Here is a 21,538-nt window from a genome sequence, read left to right on the forward strand (position 1 = left end):
GAAATAGGGTGGTGGGTTACCTTGTTGCCTAACCATTGTTACTACCTTTTCTTTAACTCCATTTATCTCTTGACACCTCTCGACCAGGTTGGTTACTGTTCTATGTATGGGTTGGGGAGGGGTTTACTGGATCGCTGTTCTTGTACAGATGTTATCACACATGACAAATGATTGTGTAAAGATATATGTTGTTATATCTGATGTACCTCAGCTAATGATCCTTGTTTTGTGATGTTGCACCGTTTCATTTCTGTGCCAATAAAGCGATTTAAAAAAAAAAAAAGAATGATGAAGGACAGAAAGACGGTGGCAGAGAATTTATTAAAGCTCACTCTAGAGATCCTCTACCAACTTACAGGAGAGGTGAGAGATCCCGGTGATGTCACATGACCTCATTATCTATGGTAATAATCAAGTAACTGGGGGTCATGTGACCCCGTACATGTATGTAGTGATATTGTTCCTGTGTCTCCCCATAACCAGGATTACACATTAGTAAAGAAGAACTCCTATTCTTCCCCTGTGTCCAAAGGAAGGAGAAGAACCCCAAGCCCGATCCTGGGGCTCCCTACTGACTACTTAATACATGATGAAAACAATGTACAGGAGATCCTAGAACTGACCATGAAGATGGCGGAGCTGCTGACTGGAGAGGTGACACTGCTGGGAATGCTGGGACATTATACAGTAACTGGAGGCGCCGGGTGGTGACTGTACCCATTGTGTGTGTCAGGTTCCTATAAGGTGTCAGGATGTGGCCGTCTATTTCTCCATGGAGGAGTGGGAGTATGTAGAAGGACACAAGGATCTGTACCAGGACGTCATGATGGAGGACCCCCGGCCCCTCACATCACCAGGTAATAGACAGGACTATAGACACGTGTCCCCTCATTATCTGTATAGAAGAAGGAATTCAGTCTCTGTATGTGATCCCTACAGTCACATCCAGGGAGAGAAGATCCCCAGAGAGATGTCCCAGTCCTCTTCTACCACAGGATGATCAGGTAGGTGGAGATCTCCCCTATGACGGTTGTGACCTCCTTATCTGCCCAACAAAATTGCATGTTTTATACTTAAACAGGACATGTCAGACAAAACAAACCCCCTAGGACAGTGATGGCTAACCTATGGCACTGGTGCCAGAGGTGGCACTCGGAGCCCTTTCTATGGGCACCCAGGCCATCACCAGAGATGACTCCAGGTATCTCCCTGCAGTCCCAGACAGCCCAGGACTTGCTGTGCACAGAGCTATTTTAAAGTGACAGTGCTACCTGGGACTATTTTCTGCTATATTGGTGTCCTCAGGGGCTGGTATCAATGAAAGCTGTGACAGAGAAGGGAGTATAAATAACAAATTAAATTTCTATGTTGGCACTTGCGATAAATAAGTGGGTCTTTGTTGTAGTTTGGGCACTTGGTCTCTAAAAGGTTTGCCATCACTGCCCTAGGAGCACTTACTAAAGTAATCAGCTCCCTAGCCCTACACCAGTTAGAGCAGTGGTTCTCAACCTGTGGGTCGGGACCCCAGCGGGGGTCGAACGACCAAAACCGGGGGTCGCCTAAAGCCATTGGAGCCGAAATTTTACTGTGTTTTTACTGCGAGTTGCATGGTTTGGGGTCACCACAGCATGAAGAACTGTATTGCGGGGTCACAGCATTAGAAAGGTTGAGAACCACTGAGTTAGAGCATTGTTAAATCACTAGCTTTATCGGAACATACCGATAAGCTAGGAAACACTGCAGTACATAGCGGTCCAAGTTTACATGCGAGTTTCTAGATTGAAAATCCCAACTTTTTTTTTACATGTATTGGCATATGGTACAGCGACTGCCCCCCGTAACAGTAACTACCCTTATACTGACCTCATGGTTGTCTTTGTCTTGTGTACACTGGAATTTGTATCCTGCTTGCGGTAAGCTGAAAGTTTTTGTACACACAGTATATTTTTTTTTGCGCTAGTCACTAAGACTGTGTGCAGGGACATGGGTCCGGTCCACACAAGGCTGTGTACATTAGGAGCCAAAGGCAAGTTGTAAACCAGGCCGGATGTAGAACATTGCCTGAACGTCTTTAATCAGTGACTTCATAAATATTGCTTTTACAGCTTCCGTATGAGGAGAAAGATCTGAACCAAATTGATGCTGTGGAGACCTATGTGGGTGATGAGGAAGAGTGTAAGGAGGACATCCCTATAGATACTCGTCTAGGTGAGTGATCTACACTACAGTTATGTGATTTTACCTGGTGTTGTGTCAGATTTTTCTAGTGTATTTTCCTCCATTCCGCACAATATACAGATTACCGGTATATATAATGACCATAGTTGAAATAATATGTTCCCAATTGCTGCTCCTGCAATTTCTTGATCTTGCATCTAGATTAATTTTTAATATATCTTAAATGGTATCCGGCCATCCCGTAATCCAGTGATGGCAAACCTTTTAGACACCGAGTGCCCAAAGTACAACCAAAACTCACATATTTTTCGCAGAGTGCCAATGCAACAATTTAAGCAGTAACTTATTACTACCTGCTTTATCACAGGTTTAAATAGTATAGGCACTTAAGGACACCAATACAGTAGAAAGAAGGAGAATAAGTTTGGATTATTATTGTAGCTTCCTTCTGGGGTCCTGGGCTGCCTGGGACGGCAAGAGGCCTTGAGTCCTGTCTGGCGAACCCTGCCCTGGGGTGATGGCAAGGATACCCATATAGAGGGCTCTGAGTGCCACCTCTGGCACCCGTGCCATAGGTTCGCCACCACTGCCCTAATCCATGTCCTAGCCTCTTCTTACTTATGGCCCAGGCTCCAATCCTTTGTTCTTTAGCATCCCAAACATCCCACTGCGAAAAAAAAAAAATGTTAATACCGTAGAGAAGAGGGAGAAGAACTGTTACTCACTTGGAGCTACACAGTTGCTGCACCGTGCAGGCTCCCCAAGGTCCGGTGCAGGCTCCCCAAGGTCTGGTGCAGGCTCCCCAAGGTCCGGTGCAGGCTCCCCAAGGTCCGGTGCAGGCTCCCCAAGGTCCGGTGCAGGCTCCCCAAGGTCCAGTGCAGGCTCCCCAAGGTCCAGTGCAGGCTCCCCAAGGTCCAGTGAAGCTGAGGTGAAGAATCCCACAGATGCTTGGAGCAGTAGATATCAGTCGCATTTAGGTGAAATGTGTAATTGTTATCTTAATTGATTATTGAATTTATAAAAATACCCATACAAACTGCAAGGTATGTGGCTAGAGAGGTTTAGTAGAATATCAATAAAATTTAAAGGAAATCTAGCATAAGCATCCATCATGGTAAACCAGGGGCACTTACTCATAGATCCAGGCACCGGGACTGTGGTAATCTTCTTATATTTGTTATTCATGGCCTCCTTCCTTCATAAATCAACTTTTAAAATTATGATAATGAGGCAGAAGGGTTATGAAGAACACCATGGATAACAAATATAAGAAGATACCACAGTCCCGGTGCCTGGATCTTTGAGTAATGTCCCTGGTTTATCATGCTGGATTTTGATGGTAGATTTATTGTAATGGTTATATTATAATATATTTGTGTTATTTTTGCAGACGACTGTAACGGAAGCTTAGAGGAACATCTGATATCATCATATTTTAATGCAGAAGGTTATGGGATGACACAAGACACATTTGAAGAGCACGACATTATCCCAGTTATACCCTCTGTACTTCTCAGCCCGGATCCATCCTCTGATCCATTTCTACATGCTGTGTCCTCTTATTCGCAGACAAATCAAAGTGTTAGAAGAGGTGTAGAACATCACCGAGCTCCCACAGGAGAGCGACCCCTATCATGTTTAGAATGTGGCAAATGTTTTACCCAGAAATCACATCTTGTGACGCATCAGAGAATTCACACGGGGGAGAAGCCATTTTCATGTTCAGTATGTGGGAAATGTTTTACAGATAAATCAAACCTTGTGAGACATCAGAGAATTCACACAGGGTCAAAGCCTTTTTCCTGCCCCCAATGTGCAAAGTGTTTCAATCAAAAATCACATCTCATTCAGCATCTGAGAACTCACACAGGAGACAAGCCGTTCTCCTGCACAGAATGTGGGAATTTTTTTATTCATAAATCTGATTTTGTGGACCACTGTAAAGCTCACATGGGAGGGAAGCCGTATTTACGCCCCGACTGTGGTAATCGTTTTAGTCAGAGAACGAATCTGGTCAACCATCAGAGAATTCACAGAGAAGAGCAATCCTATTCATGTCTGGAGTGTGGACAAAGCTTCTCCAAGGAAGAACATCTACTTGAACATCTGCGAATTCACACAGAAGCGAAGCCGTATGTATGTCTTGAATGTAAAAAGTGCTTCACGTGCAAAGGAAGTCTCATTGAACATCTAAAACTTCACACACCGGAGCCATTTTTATGTACCACATGTGGAAAGTGTTTTAGCCAAAAGTGGTCACTAATTTCCCATCAGAGAACTCACACAGGATTAACATATTCATGCCCAGAATGTGGGAAATGTTTCACCCGCAAATCAAATCTTCTTAAACATCATAGAAGTCACGCGAGGCAGTAGCCATCTTCTGCTTAGAATTGTGTGATTTATGTGTTTATGACAAAAAAAATTAAACTTTTACAGTTAAAGCAAATCCATGTGAAAGAAATGAGAAATAATTACCATAAAGCATGTGCTATCCAGATACCACATGTCGGTCATGTGCAGAGATTATATCACATTACTGATATAAAACCGAGGCTCGTAACTCAATTCTAGCAATTCTTCACTACTGGACCTCTTGTGCTTGTGTTTGGACCCATTTTTCATTGAGGAAAATACATATTTGATACACTGACAATTAAATTATAGGTCACTTCAACTGTGGGAGACTTGCTCCCGACTTGCTGACGACCGCTAGTTAAAGACGAACCCCTCTGCCCCCTGTGACCTCTGGTGAAGCTCTCTGGATACATTACTATAGTCCCAGGCTGCAATGATCATCTGTAAGGTGTCTGTGATGAGGCTTTATTCATAATTCTTGGTCCCATTACAGCAAAACATTTTGAAACTCCAATTGTCACTGGGGCAAAAAAATACATTTTGTCTGGATCTAAAATGATAAATTATACAGTTTCGACTTACATACAAATTCAACTTAAGAACAAACCTATCAAACCAAATCTTGTACGTAACCTGGGGACTGCCTGGATTTGATCCAATAGAAAAAGTGAAGTAATATTTGGTAGAGACGTCTCCTGTAGCTCCTGTAGTTTGCATTGCAGCGGGGATTGGGACTCCTCCAGATCTTTCAGGTTTCAGGTCTATGGCTGAAGACTTTCAAAGACTAGTACGGCCACTTAAGGACTTTGCACTGCTTCTTACTGATCCGCTCCTCAGTTGCTCCTGGCTTTGTGTTTCAGATCACTGTCATGCTGGAAGATCCAGCAATGACCCATCTTCAATGCTCTTACTGAGGGAAGTCTTGTGATACATGGCCCCATCCATCCTTCCTTTAATACAGTGCAGTTGTTTCATCTCCACCCCCAAAGTATGATGTTTCCACCCCAACACGTGAGACAGTGTTCTTAGGTTTATACTCATCCTTTTTCTTCCTCCAAACCCGGCAGCTGAAACTGATCCCAAAAAGTTCTATATTTGTCTTATGTGGCTGAATGACCTTCTCCAGTGCATTCTCTGGATCATCCAGATGGTCAGTGGGGAACTTCAAATACTGATTTATTGCAATAAGTAAATCTTTAAAGATCGTACAATTTTTTGGATATCTTTTTAGATTCTGTCTCTCACTACTGCAGTGAACTTGAAAAGTGTATTAAATACTTATTTTCTCCACTGTATTTCTGCGCAGGGTAAGCTGTGTGTTGTGATGGGAGAGCTAGTTGGTACTTTGTGTATAAGTTGGGAGGGTAGAGCTCTGCTATAGATCCCCGAACACAGGAAGCCTCATCTGCTGAATATAATCGTAATGAAAATAACGCAGATCTCAGTCCTGTCCTGGCTACAATTACAGCCTTATACGCCAGAAGAATAAAGTACAAGCCCCCCCAGTGTCTACCAAATAACTACAGGAGGGATTTTAAAATTTCCACTTTATCCAGTACTGTATGTTTATTTTCCTATTCAATCAATCACAACAGTGTATATGCTGTAAGTAACTGTATAGGCTGTCTGGATGGAAACCGAATAGACGGTGAGTAAAAATTGTGTATTACTATGACGGTCCACCTGGGGATATACACTACTGGTCCATGTGGCTGATCTGCACATCTCGTCCGTTGACCTACCTCCTCTTGCAGCCTAAGAAGTGGAAACAGCTTGTACTTAGTAGGCTTTGAGGAACAGTGGCTTTTCCTTCTTTATAGAATTCCCTGAACTCACATGACGGCATTAAAAATTCTGAAACTAAAACAAATAGTCTCCTGTCCTAAAATATTTCCTAGTTTATTATCCCAAACAGCCCCATCATGGTTATTTTATATAAGCCCCACTCACATCCTATGGATTCATTAGATACAGCCCTCCTCACCCCCATGAATTCCTTACGTACATCCTTATGTGGGCCCCCGCAGCAGCCCTGGGCCCCAGCACTTGCCCCAGTATGCCCTGTCCTGGTGCCGACCCTGGTTGTTCTAAATATTGTGTATTTCCATCAAACAGGAGAAACTGATGTGAATCTTTTCTCCTTGCACTTGTTGCTTGCAGATACTACAATGCGTCTCACATCCAGTAGATGCCGCATCTCTTCTTCCTGATTCTTTGGTTGATAGCAGAAAGAAAATAAGATATTGGGGCTTTTTACTAAGGGCTCCGCTGCCGCACTTTCGTCGGGTTTCCAGACTTTTTCCGGTTTGCACCGAATTCCGCCGGGATTTTGGCGCACGCGATCGTATTTCAGCACAATCGCGCCAGCTTTCACGCGGATTCGGAAAACCTGCGGAATTTGAAAAATGAATAGGTGAACTCCGGCGGACCTCGGCACAGCAGCGACACCTGGTGGACATCGGGCACAGGACCTTAGTGAATCGCCGGAAGACCCGTATCTTCGTCAGAGAACGCGGCGCTGGATCGCGACTGGACCGGATAAGTGAATGACCCCCATTCTCTTGGTTCCTGTAAAAATCAGAATAGACTTTAGGTTCTTTGATCATCACGAACAGAGATTGCTGCACTCGGCAATTTGTCGGCTCGATAAAGATGAATGGAGCCGTGTCCTCCGCTCATCTCTGGGGGTGCCTCGGACCTCACCTCTCTCATAATCTGTGATCCACAAGGCAGGCCCTATCCATGTCCTTCTTTTTTATACCTTAATGCTGAGGCTTCTCGTCCCATCTTTACTGGAGGTCACATAGTTGCCCAGTAAGCTCATTGCTTCTATTATGGAGAAGAATTCCTTCTCCAGGAACTTAACAAAGGGGCAGATTTACTTACCTGCTCCTGTCGCGATCCCCGAGGTGCGTTCTCTGACGAGGATGAAGTCCGGCGCAATTCTTTAAGATCGTGCGTCCGATATCCTGCATGTGTCGCTTCCCCGCTCAGGTCCGCCGGAGTTCACCTTCTTCTTCCCTGTGTATGTGAGTGCATTGTCTTGTGACACAATTTGAATTGTAAATTCCGTGCTCAGTCCGCAATGTGCTGTGCGGACCCTTATGTGCCCCAATGTGTTCATCTGCCTTATCCTTTTTCCTGTGGGACATAAGAAAATAGTTTTAGAATTGAGAGAAACTCCCAATAAAACCGTCACCTCCGGAGGGGTAGAAATCTAACACAGATGATGTAATACTTTTACCACTTGAAGCTTCTGTTTAATTCTCCCCGGACAATACCTTTAAGATGTTCTGCCATGATGGTGGAGCTGAGGAGATTACAGAGGCTGGATAACTTCCCCTGGTGGGGATAAGAGCGCAGCCGGTGATATTTTTGGGAATCTTGGTGATTAGGGTCATGATAATAAATGTCTTGGGTCCATACATTTATGTGAGTTACTGGTGCTGCTCAATCTCTGTCATCCTGAACCCGGTATATTCTACCATATTGTTTGAATGTTGTTTTATAGTTTTTTTTCCACAGGGGGTTTAGTGTCCTCTTCTTGTTCCGTAGGAGTTACTTTCAGAACCACACTTGAATTTAGCAGGGATTGGATATTCTCCCGCAGATTGTTTTGATATAATGAATTTGCAAGGAGTCGATTTTTTGGGATCAGATTTGATAACTCTGCTTTATTATGACATCACCGGACCATTGTTAGTTATCTGAGACCAATAGGGAAGGAAATAATAAAAAAAAAAAAAGAAATCCCCTCTCTCTCTCTTTTCGGGGGGCTCCAACATCCTTGTGCTTTCCCTTTTTTTGTTTCATGTGTTTTACGAAAAAACTGTTGCTCATAGATCCAGACATCTTCTTATATTTGTTATCCATGGCCTCCTCCCCGCTAATGAGCCAGAAGTGCTCTGGGGAGTGTAACCAGAATCCCTCCATGCTGCAGCTTCACAGGGTGTTACAGTGTGCAGAGAACACTTCTCCCTCACATTGTGTAAAATTACAGCAGACAGAGGGGAGGGGGAAACTGTGTAAAAGTAGGTGAAGCGCTTGGAGGACCACTGGTAATGCCCCCCAGAGCCCTTCTGGCTCTTCTGGCCCTTCTGGAATTTTTACCAAGCAGCAGAGCTGTGTGTGTCCTGTGCTCTATATAGATGTAGCAGAGCTGTGTGTGTCCTGTGCCCTGTATAGATGTAGCAGTGCTGTGTGTGTTCTGTGCTCTGTATAAATGTAGCAGAGCAGTGTGTGTCCTGTGCTCTGTATAAATGTAGCAGAGCAGTGTGTGTCCTGTGCTTTGTATAGATGTAGCAGAGCTGCATGTGTCCTGTGCTCTGTATAGATGTAGCAGACTGTGTGTGTCCTATGCTGTATATAGATGTAGGAGGGCTGTGTGTGTCCTATGCTGTATATAGATGTAGCAGGGCTGTGTGTGTCCTATGCTGTATATAGATGTAGCAGGGCTGTGTGTGTCCTATGCTGTATATAGATGTAGCAGGGCTGTGTGTGTCCTATGCTGTATATAGATGTAGTAGGGCTGTGTGTGTCCTGTGTTGTGTATAGATGTAGCAAAGCTGTGTTTGTCCTTTGCTCTATATTGATGGAGCAAAGCTGTGTGTGTCCCGTACTGTGTGTGTAGTAGATCTGTGTGTATCCTGTGCACTATAGATGTAGCAGAGCTGTGTGTACAGTGCTTTCTGTGTAGTAGAGCTGTGTGTGTCATGTGCCATCTGTGTAGCAGATCTCTGTGTATTCTGTGCACTATATAGATGTAGCAGAGCTGTGTGTGTCCTGTGCTCTTTATATAGATGTGGCAGAGCTGTGTGTGTCCTGTGCTCAGTTTATAGATGTAGCAGAGCTCTGTGTGTCCTGTGCTCTGTATATAGTTGTAGCAGGGCTGTGTGTGTCCTGTGCTCTGTTTATAGATGTAGCAGAGCTGTGTGTGTCCTGTGCTCTGTATATAAATGTAGCAGAACTGTGTGTGTCCTGTGCTCTTTATACAGATGTAGCAGAGCTGTGTGTGTCCTGTGCTCTGTATTTAGATGTAACAGTGCTGTGTGTGTCCTGTGCTCTGTATAGATGTAGCACAGCTGTGTGTGTCATGTGCTCTGTATAGATGTAGCAGAGCTGCGTGTGTCCAATGCTTTCTGTGTAATAGAGCTGTGTATGTCCCGTGCTCAGTATAGACGTAGCAGAGCTGTGTGTGTCCCGTGCTCTGTATAGATGTAGCAGGGCTGTGTGTGTCCCGTGGTCTGTATAGATGTAGCAGTGCTGTGTGTCCTGTGCTGTATATAGATATAGCAGAGCTGTGTGAGTCCTGTGCTGTATATAGATGTAGCAGAGCTGTCTGTGTCCCGTGCTTTGTATAGATGTAGCAGAGCTGTGTGTGTCCTGTGCTCTGTATAGATGTAGCAGAGCTGTGTGTGTCCTGTGCTCTGTATAGATGTAGCAGAGTTGTGTGTGTCCTGTGCTCTGTATAGATGTAGCAGAGCTGTGTGTGTCTCGTGCTCTGTATGGATGTAGCAGAGCAGTGCATCCTGTGCTCTGTATACTGTACATGTAGCAGAGCTCTGTGTGTCCTATGCTCTGTATACTATACATGTAGCAGAGCTGTGTGTATCCTGTGCTCTGTATGGATGTAGCAGAGCTGTGCGTCCTGTGCTCTGTATACTGTACATGTATCAGAGCTGTGTGTGTCCTGTGCTCTGTATACTGTACATGTATCAGAGCTGTGTGTATCCTGTTCTTTGTATAGATGTAGCAGAGCTGTGCGTCCTGTGCTTTGTATAGCTGTAGCAGAGCTGTGTGTGTCCGGTGCTCTGTATGGATGTAGCAGAGCTGTGCGTCCTGTGCTCTGTATACTGTACATGTAGCAAAGATGTGTGTATCCTGTGCTCTGTATGGATGTAGCAGAGCTGCGCGTCCTGTGCTCTGTATACTGTACATGTATCAGAGCTGTGTGTGTCCTGTGCTCTGTATAATGTACACATAGCATAGCTCTGTGTGTCCTGTGCACTATACATGTAGCAGAGCTGTGTGTGTCCTGTGCTCTGTATACTGCACATGTATCAGAGCTGTGTGTGTCCTGTGCTCTGTATAATGTACACATAGCATAGCTCTATGTGTCCTGTGCACTATACATGTAGCAGGGCTGTGTGTGTCCTGTGCTCTGTATAATGTACACATAGCATAGCTCTATGTGTCCTGTGCACTATACATGTATCAGAGCTGTGTGTGTCCTGTGCACTATACATGTAGCAGGGCTGTGTGCGTCCTGTGCTCTGTATACTGTACATGTAGCAGAGCTGTGTGTGTCCTGTGCTCTGTATAATGTACACATAGCAGAGCTGTGTGTGTCCTGTGCTCTGTATACTGTACATGTAGCAGGGCTTGTTGCTATCTCAGTATCCAGCATGTCTCCGCCCACAATGTCATTGATCACATGACGTTGACATCATCACAGGTCTATTCACCATCCATTGAGGAGACAAAACCACTACTGCAGGGCTTGGTCATGTGACCTCCCGTCTCCTCCCCTCTGTGTGTGACTGATGTGATGACGTCACGGCAGGTCCTGTGTCTGCGGGAGCAGCGCTCGGCGGCGGTGCAGGAGGAGGAGGAGGAGGTAGGTAGCTGCGCCGTTATGTGCAGGATGCGGGGGCGGGTGCACGGGTGCGGGCTGTAACCATGGTGACCGCGCTGCAGATGATGGGGACAGTGATGGCTGCGCGGTCCTTTGTTCTTTCTCCATCATATTCTATACTGGGTCCATGATCCATCCTGAGGGGAGGAGGCACCGGGGAGATGTCCGGGGATGTGCATCATATCTGGACAGAATACGCATCACATTACTGCAGCCATTCACAGCCAAGCTCTATTCTTCACTCCAAAAATATAAACTGTGCACTGATTGGTTGTTCTGGAGAATTAAAATTTTTGTCATTTTATGATAAATCCCACAATACGTGGACCTGTGGTTTAGGGTCTTAATTCAACCTTTTTTGAAATGTTTAGGTGTAAAAAAATGCGGGAAGTGAAACTGGGACATTACACAGCAAGCGTCATAGGTACAGCGCATGCGTCATAGGTACAGCGCATGCGTTATAGGTACAGAGCATGCGCTATAGGTACAGCACAGGTGTCATAGGTACAGCGCATGCGTCATAGGTACAGCACAGGTGTCATAGGTACAGCGCATGCGTCATAGGTACAGCACAGGTGTCATAGGTACAGCGCATGCGTCATAGGTACAGCACAGGTGTCATAGGTACAGCGCATGCGTCATAGGTACAGCACAGGTGTCATAGGTACAGCGCATGCGTCATAGGCGCAATGAAGCCAGGATACTGTACCAGCTTTACCAGGCTTCATTTGCTGGACCGGTGGGTGATCTAGTTTCCCAGATTGCCCTGACAGGTTCCCTATAAGGGGGTGTCCTATCCACAGGATCTGGTATAGCTGCCTAACCAGGGGGACCCACAAGGATGAACAAAACGAGCTTGGGACTGATGGGACCCCCAGTCATTTACAGAATGGGATCTAACTAATAAAATCCTCAGAAATGAACGGAGCAGGTATTGGACTGCTTGGACCCCCAGTGATGAACAGAACATGGGTTCTTCTGATGGGACCCACAGGAAAGAACATACCAAGACTCTCAACTGATGAGACTTCAAGAGATGAACAGAATGTGACAGAAGTTACAAAAACCAGGGGCCATTTCTTGATGAACCAGGTCTAATAGTAGGTAAAGCTGAAGTGGAATCCAAATTCGGAGTCCCAGTAAGCCATGTTGGTATCCTGAGGCAGCACTTGGAGAGGCTGGAGGGAGCGCAGGGATGGGAAGCTGCGGATATTTGCTGTTTGTCAGATGTAGATGGGTATTGGCTTCCTTCACTGATCTGCAAGCTAAATGTGTCCTGGCGCTGGTTCTATGGGTATCTCCAATTGCTACATGCTCTGTCAGCACAACCCCGCCCATTTATAAATACAGTAAGTACCCACCAATCGACATATACAAAACACAAGGTCCGTTTGGTCTCGACTATAAACGCGCATCTTTGGGGAAGGCAAAAAGTTGAGCATTCCCCACTGCGGTTGCTGGGCAGATGGAGGGAAGTCATCCCTACTCTTCAGGATGAGACTGATGAGATTCTCTCTTCCCATCTCAGGGATTCCCCCTCGGTGAACAAAAGAATGACACAACTCTATATAGTGCACCAGGCATATCTCACCCTAATACGTTCATACAGAATGGGATGTGCACCCAACACTGCCTGTCCACGATGGGGCTCACTGGAAGCCGATTTCTGGCACATATACTGGGTGTGTGTCCCCATCGCACAATTTTGGAAAGGGGTATTTCCTTTCTGATTTATTCTCCTTGCGAGTGTTGTAGCCCTGAAATATGCCTGCTTGGATTATTGTCCGGAGAGACCTTGTTACACTATCATAAAATCTTACTACAAGAAATGTATTGCTCTGAGATGGTAGGATCCCAACACTCCCTCACTGAGGATGTGGAAATCTAACATCAAGAAGATGATCTCTAATTTTCAAGCACAGGAACTGCCCGGATAAATGTACTCAAATATGGGGAACATGGTGCGAATCTAACCGTACCAATTACTCCCCTTGCAGATACCTAGACGCACTCTCCAGCCTATTGCCTCAGACATTGGGGCACATTTACTTACCCGTTCCTTGGAGTTCACCGAAAGTGCCCTGTGCCGCGATTCACTAAGATTGTGTGCCCGATATCCTGCATGTGTCGCTTCTCCGCTCAGGTCTGACAGAATTCACCTTCTTCTTCCCGGTGCATGCAAGTGCATTGTCTTGTGACACAATTTGAATCTTAAACCTGTGTTCAGTCCGAATCAGTCGGATCTTCCGACGGCACCCCCCCTGATTTCTGTCGCATGAAAGCAGCGCAGCTGCGTCAAAACCCAATCACGTGCGACACAATCCCAGTGCAGACACCCGTGACATAGCTGTCAACGTGCCGCAAATCCCGAAAACGGCGAACAGTCTGACAAAAGTGAGCAGCGCGACCCTTCGTAAATAAGCCCCATAATCTCTACACCTGGAGATTCTGAGATCCCCCCTTCCAATCGATGTAATTATAGACCTCCGGTGGGGCAGGGGGTCCCAATACACATTACCCTGGGATTTCATTTAGTGTCTGCAAAATAAGGTCTTGTCGGGAAACCACAGAGCTTTAACTTATTTGTCACGTTTGTTTCACACGTTTTCACATTGTTGTATGTAGGATTCTGTACATTGCATTGTTCATTGGGTGCGGTGGGATTGTAATGATTTCAATAAACAGTTAAAAAAAAAAATGTCACTTGTGCACAAAAATGTAAAAATCTGCCCAAGTCTCCTGTCTGATAGTACAGAATTTTGTTCTACCTCTAGTGTGGTCTGGGGTTTCCCCCAATAGGTTGATAGAGGTCACTGATTGTTCTTATCTTATTGTATGTCTTTTCTTACTCACGACATTGTTGCCTATCTGCGTTTCAATGTGACTATTCTCTATTTTCGATAATGTTTTGTGACACATAAAAAAATTAATAAAAACACTTATTAATTTTTAAAAAACTGCCCATTCCACAACTGTAGGGTGCATGAAGAGTAGTTAGAGCCAAACTACAGTTTGCACCCCCCCACCCCCACCCCCAGGCTTGCACAAGACGAGGAGCATTGTGGTCACATTGAAGGAATTTCCCAGAAGACCATCACAATGAAGTCCTTGTTATATGAAGCAGAATGATCCTAAAGTAAACAATGGGGCACATTTACTTACCTGGCAGCTGGAGTTCCCCAAAAGTGCATTGTCCGACTCCAGGGCACTGTGCCGCGATTCACTAAGATCGTGCGCCCGATATCCTGCACGTGCAGCTACCCCGCTCAGGTCCGACAGAGTTCATCATCTTCTTCATGTTGCATGTAAGTGCTTGTCTTGATACAATTTGAAAGTTAAATCCCGCGCTCAGTCGCAATCAGTCGGAACGGCACGCCTCCCGATTTGTGTCACATGGAAGCCAGCGGAGCTGCGCCAAAAACAATCCCAGCACAGACACCTGTTAAACACCTGTCAAGGCCGTGCAATCCCTGAAAACTACAAAAGTGTGCGCGCGGAGCCTTATTAAATAAGCCCCAATGTCTTCTATCAGGTGACCAAGGCCACAAGAACATCAGTGGTCAGAAGAACATGTGACTTTGGAGTGCGGTGAGATAAGGTCTTTAGATGTAGGGTGTGCGCTCTGACCAGGCCGGTCTGGCTAGGACAGGGGATAGTGTGGGGTCAGCAAGGAGAGCATCCAAATCACCCCAGGGGTAACTGCTTCACACAGTAACTGTGGCCTTGAGATTAAGTAATCGGGGAGCAAGCGCAGGGCTCCCGAGAGAGAATCAATGGGACTGTTTTATGTCTTTCCTTGCTTTTGTCCCTGAGCAAGGAATCATTTGTACGAATACAAATAAACACATCATTTTAGTAGCCCCCACAGTGTATAATGCCCCTCTCTGAGCTTTCTACCTGCATAATGACCCATTTTTCTGTGGCCACCAACCTGTCCCCTGTCCCTGTATCTCTCGTATATCATGGGAGGTTGTACCCGTGCGCTCGTAGCCCACCCTTCACCACTATCACTTACAACTGTAGCTGTGGAAGAGAATGATATCTACATATCATACATATATAGAGAGAGAGATATCCTCTAAAGGGAACACTCCAATGACACATCCTAGATCCAAATGAATGAAATATTCTCAGTGAATACTTCATTCTGTTGAATGTGCTGACAACAAAATCATAAACAAAATGAAAATCAAATGTATTAACCAATGGTGAAAAAGCGCACCACAGGCTGATTCAACTTTGATGTAATGACAAGACAAAATGGGCCTCAGTATTGTGTGTGGCCTTCCATACATATATAATACTTTTTTTAAAATCTAACCTGGTTACAGACAAAGATCCTAAAATGGGTTAAATGAAACCTCTGAACATCACACAACAGATTCCATCTACTTATTATTTACTTACCAACACGGAAAAAACTAAGTATTTCCCAGTGACTCCATTTCCCCTTGTCTTCTGTATAGTGAGGCGATGTTATAAGAGGAGCTGATGTGGGAAAATTAGGAGAATCCACCCCCCACACACACACACAGACTTTATAACCAATCCTACTTCATATTTTCCAGCCTGTGTTTAGATAATTACTACAACCAATGAGCAGCGCTGTGACAGACGCCAAGGTAGAAGATCCGGTGACAGTGCGTCAGTCTGGACAATACGTACAGCCAGGACCGGTTATAGACACAGTGGGGCCCCGGGCAAAACTAAAAGTGGGGAACCACACTGAAATTATTTTATGATCAGTCACAGTCAGTAAGAGGCTCCTTTATCCCTGCACAATAACAACACTTTGTAGTTACACACAGTAGTAGGTAAGTATCTGGGTCTGTAGGAGAATTTTAAAGGGGACTAGCTGTAGTTCCCGGCCTTGCTCTATCCTCTTAGCTGTAATAAACCAGGTTAACAAAAAATATTTTATATTTATCTAACCTTCTCTGTCACTGACCGTCCCTTTTTTATGAACTTTTTTGACCGTCTCTGGCAGTCTCATTTCAGTGACTGTGTCTCTCGCACTCTCATTCTAGTGACTGTCACTTTGTCTATGGGGAGATTCATCAGAAGTGTCTGAGAGCAGAACTGCTCTAGTTGCTTATGGCAACCAATCAGAGCTCAAGTTTAATTTTCCCGCAGCTGTTTATAAAATTACCGATCTTTGTTTGGTTTCCGTGAGCAACTCGAACAGTTGTACCTCAGACATTTCGGATAAATCTCCCCCCATCTCTGTATCATTTATCCATTTTACCTCACACATAAGCATCTTATACTCATTGCTGAGAGTAACCAATTACAGCGCAGAGCTTATATTAATGACCTTTGGCAGAGCAGCAACCAATCACAGCTCAGCTTCCAACTGCTACAGCCGCAGCAGACAATGGCTCCTGTATATTTTGTTTAATAAGTGGATTTTGGAAAGCGCAGAGTGAAATTTCCAGCTCAAAACTATATGATGTTCCCTGAGTCACAGAGAGCGACTGTGCAAAATTTGGGAAATGTACACGCAGTGATGCAGATTCGGATATACTGTACATACATACACTCAGATAGATAAATAGATATTATAGGAGATGGGTAGATAGATAGACAAAAAGCTAGAAAGATAACTGGTTAGACAGACATATATATAGATAGGATAGACATATTATAGGAGATAGATAACTAGACGGATAGATGATAGAAATATAGACAGGAGACGGATGATAAGCATCTGCACTCGAGGCATTCAACCAAGGAGCAATACATCCTCTGCCCACAAAAGTCCACATGCAGGGGGGCCCTGTTAGGACAGTCGACCCTGGGCAAGTGCCCAGTTCACCGCCCCCTATCACTGGCCCTGACAACACTTCAATATCTAAAATGTTTTTTCCAACTACCTACATGTCATTATATTAAGTCGTCTTTTTTGTACTTAGGTTCATACAAATTTCAGAATCCTCTGTTCATGTTCCTCATTGACTATTGACCAAGGATGGATAGAGAGAGAAACAAGACAGCAGAGAGTATTCTGAACCTCACCCTAGAGATCCTCTACCGGCTCACAGGAGAGGTGAGATCCTGGTGATGTCACATGACCTCGTTATCTCTGGTAATAACAGGTCATGTGACTGGGGGTCATGTGACTCCGGACATGTATGTAGTGATATTATTCCTGTGTCTCCCCATAACCAGGATTACACATTAGTGAAGAAGACGTCTAGTGAGCGCTGTCCGGCCCCTGTGTATGAAGAATGGGGGGGACCCCTGCACCCCATCCCGGGGTCTCCCCCTCACCCCCTGATACATGAGGAGATGAATGTACAGGAGATCCTAGAACTGACCATGAAGATGGCGGAGCTGCTGACTGGAGAGGTGACACTGCTGGGAATGCTGGGACATTATACAGTAACTGGAGGCGCCGGGTGGTGACTGTACCCATTGTGTGTGTCAGGTTCCTATAAGGTGTCAGGATGTGGCTGTCTATTTCTCCATGGAGGAGTGGGAGTATGTAGAAGGACACAAGGATCTGTACCAGGACGTCATGATGGAGGACCCCCGGCCCCTCACATCACCAGGTAATAGACAGGACTATAGACACGTGTCCCCTCATTATCTGTATAGAAGAAGGAATTCAGTCTCTGTATGTGATCCCTACAGTCACATCCAGGGAGAGAAGATCCCCGGAGAGATGTCCCCGTCCTCTTCTACCACAGGATGATCAGGTAGGTGGAGATCTCCCCTATGACCTGTAGACGCCTGTGACCTCCTTGTCTTCAGTCTTATCCCTCAGTATTATATGTCTTATACTTGTGTAATGAGAGGAGGAGATGGAGGAGCGGAGGTGACCATAGACAGGACATGTGCTCTGGATCTTCTCCATGTCCCCCACAGATAAGTAGCGCTGGATTCCCTGCGTCTTCTCCATCTTCTGACTATTATAACATTTGCTTCTCAGCTTCTGAATGAGGACAATGATCTGGACAGTATCGATGTTGTAGCCATAACCATAAAAGAAGAGACGTCTGTGAGTGATGAGGAGGAGAGTAAGGAGGACGTCCCTGAAGATATTTGCCCAGGTGAGTAGTGACCACTGACCAAGAAGAGTCATTAATTTTACTAATTGACTTTAGAATTTTTATATTGAGGCCTGTGTAACTTGAAATCTATCTAAAAGTTATCATTGCACTTTTTAGATCTTTTTAAAGGGAACCTGTCACCAGAGACCTAATTTTTCACTAAAGACAGGTTGCAGAAGCTTATTACACCCGCACTGCACATCCTTTCTGCTTTCTCTAAGCGTTTGCATTACAATATAATTGTGTGTTATAACTTACCTTGTAAGCTGACAGAATCCCCTGTGTAGCCCCAGGGGTTGGGCTTTGGTTTGAGTACATTTTAAAAAACAACACGTGACGTGTCTGTGCTGCTCACTCCTCAGCTCTCAGCCCCCACCTTTGTGCTGGTGTGTAGCTCCTCCCTCCTGTATATGGTTATTCTTACTCCATAATTGGATTTTGCTTCAGGCTTTTCAATGTTTATGGGGATTTTTAGACACAAATGTTATAAAATATCAGTAAGGCAATATTTTATTTTCTTTGCAGATGACTGTCCAACGAACCCAACAGAACATCTAATATCATCATACTTTAAAGTGGATGACTTTGATATGACACAGAATACATATGAAGGACAAACCACCATCTCGGATATCCCCCAAGCTTTTCTAGGCACGGATCTGTTGTCTGATCCTATACTACACACCCTGTCTTCTGATATCTCACAAACTGTAGAGCAAAATTCTAGCAAGAGCATTCATGGCAATCCGAGAACTAACTTGGCAGAGAGGCCATTTTCATGTGTAGAATGTGGGAAATGTTTTATCCAGAAATCAGAACTTGTTAGACATCGCAAAATTCACACAGGGGAGAGGCCATACGCATGTCCTGTATGTGGAAAAACTTTTATCGAAAAATCTGAACTTTCTAAACATCAGAGAATTCACACAGCCGAGAAGCCATTTGCATGTTCAGAATGTGGCAAGTGTTTCGCCCTCAAAAAATATCTCGTCACACATCAAAGACTTCACACGGGGGCAAGGCCGTTCTCCTGTTCTGAATGTGGAAGATGTTTTGCCCTAAAAAAATCTCTTATTATACATCAGAGACTCCACACGGGGACAAAACCGTTCTCCTGTTCGGAGTGTGGCAAATGTTTCACTCAGAAATCGAATCTTGTTCAACATCTAAGAAGCCACACAGGGGAGAAGCCATATGCATGCCCACATTGTGATAAGTGTTATAGTCAAAAATCTAATCTTGACGACCATCTAAAATCTCACACCGGAGAGAAACCATTTGCATGTGAATGTGGTAAATGTTTCAACCAGAGATCGGAACTTGTAAAACATCAGAGAACCCACACAGGGGAGAAGCCCTATTCATGTTCAGAATGCGGCAAATGTTTCGCCCTCAAAAAATATCTTGTCACACACCAGAGAATTCACACAGGGGAGAAGCCATTTGCGTGTACAGAATGTGGCAAATGTTTTGCCATTAAAAAATCTCTTGACACCCATCAAATCGCTCACACGGGCGAGAAGCCGTTTGCTTGCTCTGAATGCGGCAAATGTTTTGCTTTCAAAAAATTTCTAGTGACGCATCAGAGAGTTCACACCGGGGAGAAGCCGTTTTCATGTTCCGAATGTGGGAAGTGTTTTACCGTAAAATCAAGTCTTTTTACTCATCAGAGAATTCACACAGGGGAGAAGCCATTCTCGTGCGAATACTGCGAGAAATGTTTTACTCAGAAATCGAATCTGGTTGAACATCAGAAAATCCACACGGGAGAGCGTCCGTTTTCGTGTTCGGAATGTGGGAGATGTTTTACAGTAAAATCCCAACTTGTTAAACACCTGAAGAGTCACACGATTGAGAAGCCATTCGCATGTCAGGAGTGCGGGAAATGTTTCTCACGAAGATCTCGCCTGTTTGATCATCATAAGATTCACACGGGGGAGAAGCCATATTCGTGTTTAATGTGTGGGAAATATTTTGCTCAGAAATCGAATCTAATTAAGCATGAAAAAATTCACCAATGGAAGTAGACGTTTCCTTTAACACTTCTTCGTATCAGAAATACAATAAGAACATTGCGTCATACACATAAAGCCAAGTAGAGTAGTGAATGAGTACAAAATACAATCCAGATAACTCGTATATATATATCCAGCATATCCATATATCATTGCTCATTAAAGGGATTCTCCAAAAGGGGAAATTATTTACATGGTTATTAAAGTGGAGTGTACGGCAGAAAGCATTTTTATACAGTGTCATTAAAATGTAACATATTACATTACTTTTTTGCCTCGTCTTTCATGGCAGAAAGCTCTCTGTGTAGGAGGAAAGGCTGATCTGCCTCCCAGGACTCTCACACTGCTCCCTGCTATGTCTACAGACAGTCACCTCCCAGTACTCTCACACTGCTCCCTGCTATGTCTAGAGACAGTCCTCTCCCAGGACTCTCACACTGCTCCCTTCTATGTCTAGAGACAGTCACCTCCCAGGACTCTCACACTGCTCCCTGCTATGTCTAGAGACAGTCCTCTCCCAGGACTCTCACACTGCTCCCTTCTATGTCTAGAGACAGTCACCTCCCAGGACTCTCACACTGCTCCCTGCTATGTCTAGAGACAGTCCTCTCCCAGGACTCTCACACTGCTCCCTTCTATGTCTAGAGACAGTCACCTCTCAGGACTCTCACACTGCTCCCTTCTATGTCTAGAGACAGTCACCTCCCAGTACTCTCACACTGCTTCATGCTATGTCTAGAGACAGTCACCTGCCTGGACTCTCACACTGCTCCCTTCTATGTCTGGAGACAGTCACCTCCCAGTACTCTCACACTGCTCCCTTCTATGTCTAGAGACAGTCACCTCACAGAACTCTCACACTGCTCACTGCTATGTCTACAGACAGTCACCTCCCAGTACTCTCACACTGCTCCCTGTTATGTCTAGAGACAGTCACCTCCCAGTACTCTCACACTGCTCCCTTCTATGTCCAGAGACAGACACCTTCCAGTACTTTCACACTGCTCCATTCTATGTCTACAGACAGTCACCTCCCAGTACTCTCACACTGCTTCCTGCTATGTCTAGAGACAGTCACCTCCCAGTACTCTCACACTGCTCCCTGCTATGTCTACAGACAGTCACCTCCCAGTACTCTCACACTGCTCCCTGCTATGTCCAGAGACAGTCACCTCCCAGTACTCTCACACTGCTCCATTCTATGTCTAGAGACAGTCCTCTCCCAGGACTCTCACACTGCTCCCTTCTATGTCTAGAGACAGTCACCTCTCAGGACTCTCACACTGCTCCCTTCTATGTCT

At 45.0% G+C, this 21,538-nt stretch overlaps 1 protein-coding gene across 1 annotated transcript; it reads left to right on the forward strand.

Moving 5' to 3' along the window:
• The first annotated feature begins 285 nt into the window (after positions 1 to 285).
• On the forward strand, positions 286 to 20,475 carry LOC140083657 (uncharacterized). Its single transcript, XM_072126539.1, has 12 exons — positions 286 to 363; positions 484 to 654; positions 734 to 857; positions 940 to 1,004; positions 2,106 to 2,208; positions 3,569 to 4,550; positions 17,135 to 17,216; positions 17,339 to 17,518; positions 17,598 to 17,721; positions 17,804 to 17,868; positions 18,102 to 18,222; positions 18,748 to 20,475. The coding sequence occupies exons 1-12, from the start codon at positions 286 to 288 to the stop codon at positions 20,247 to 20,249; spliced, it is 3,597 nt and encodes a 1,198-aa protein (XP_071982640.1). The 3' UTR covers positions 20,250 to 20,475.
• The last annotated feature ends 1,063 nt before the right edge of the window (positions 20,476 to 21,538 follow it).

This window comes from Engystomops pustulosus, chromosome 1, assembly GCF_040894005.1.
Source record: "Engystomops pustulosus chromosome 1, aEngPut4.maternal, whole genome shotgun sequence".
Classification (NCBI taxonomy): Eukaryota; Metazoa; Chordata; class Amphibia; order Anura; family Leptodactylidae; genus Engystomops; species Engystomops pustulosus.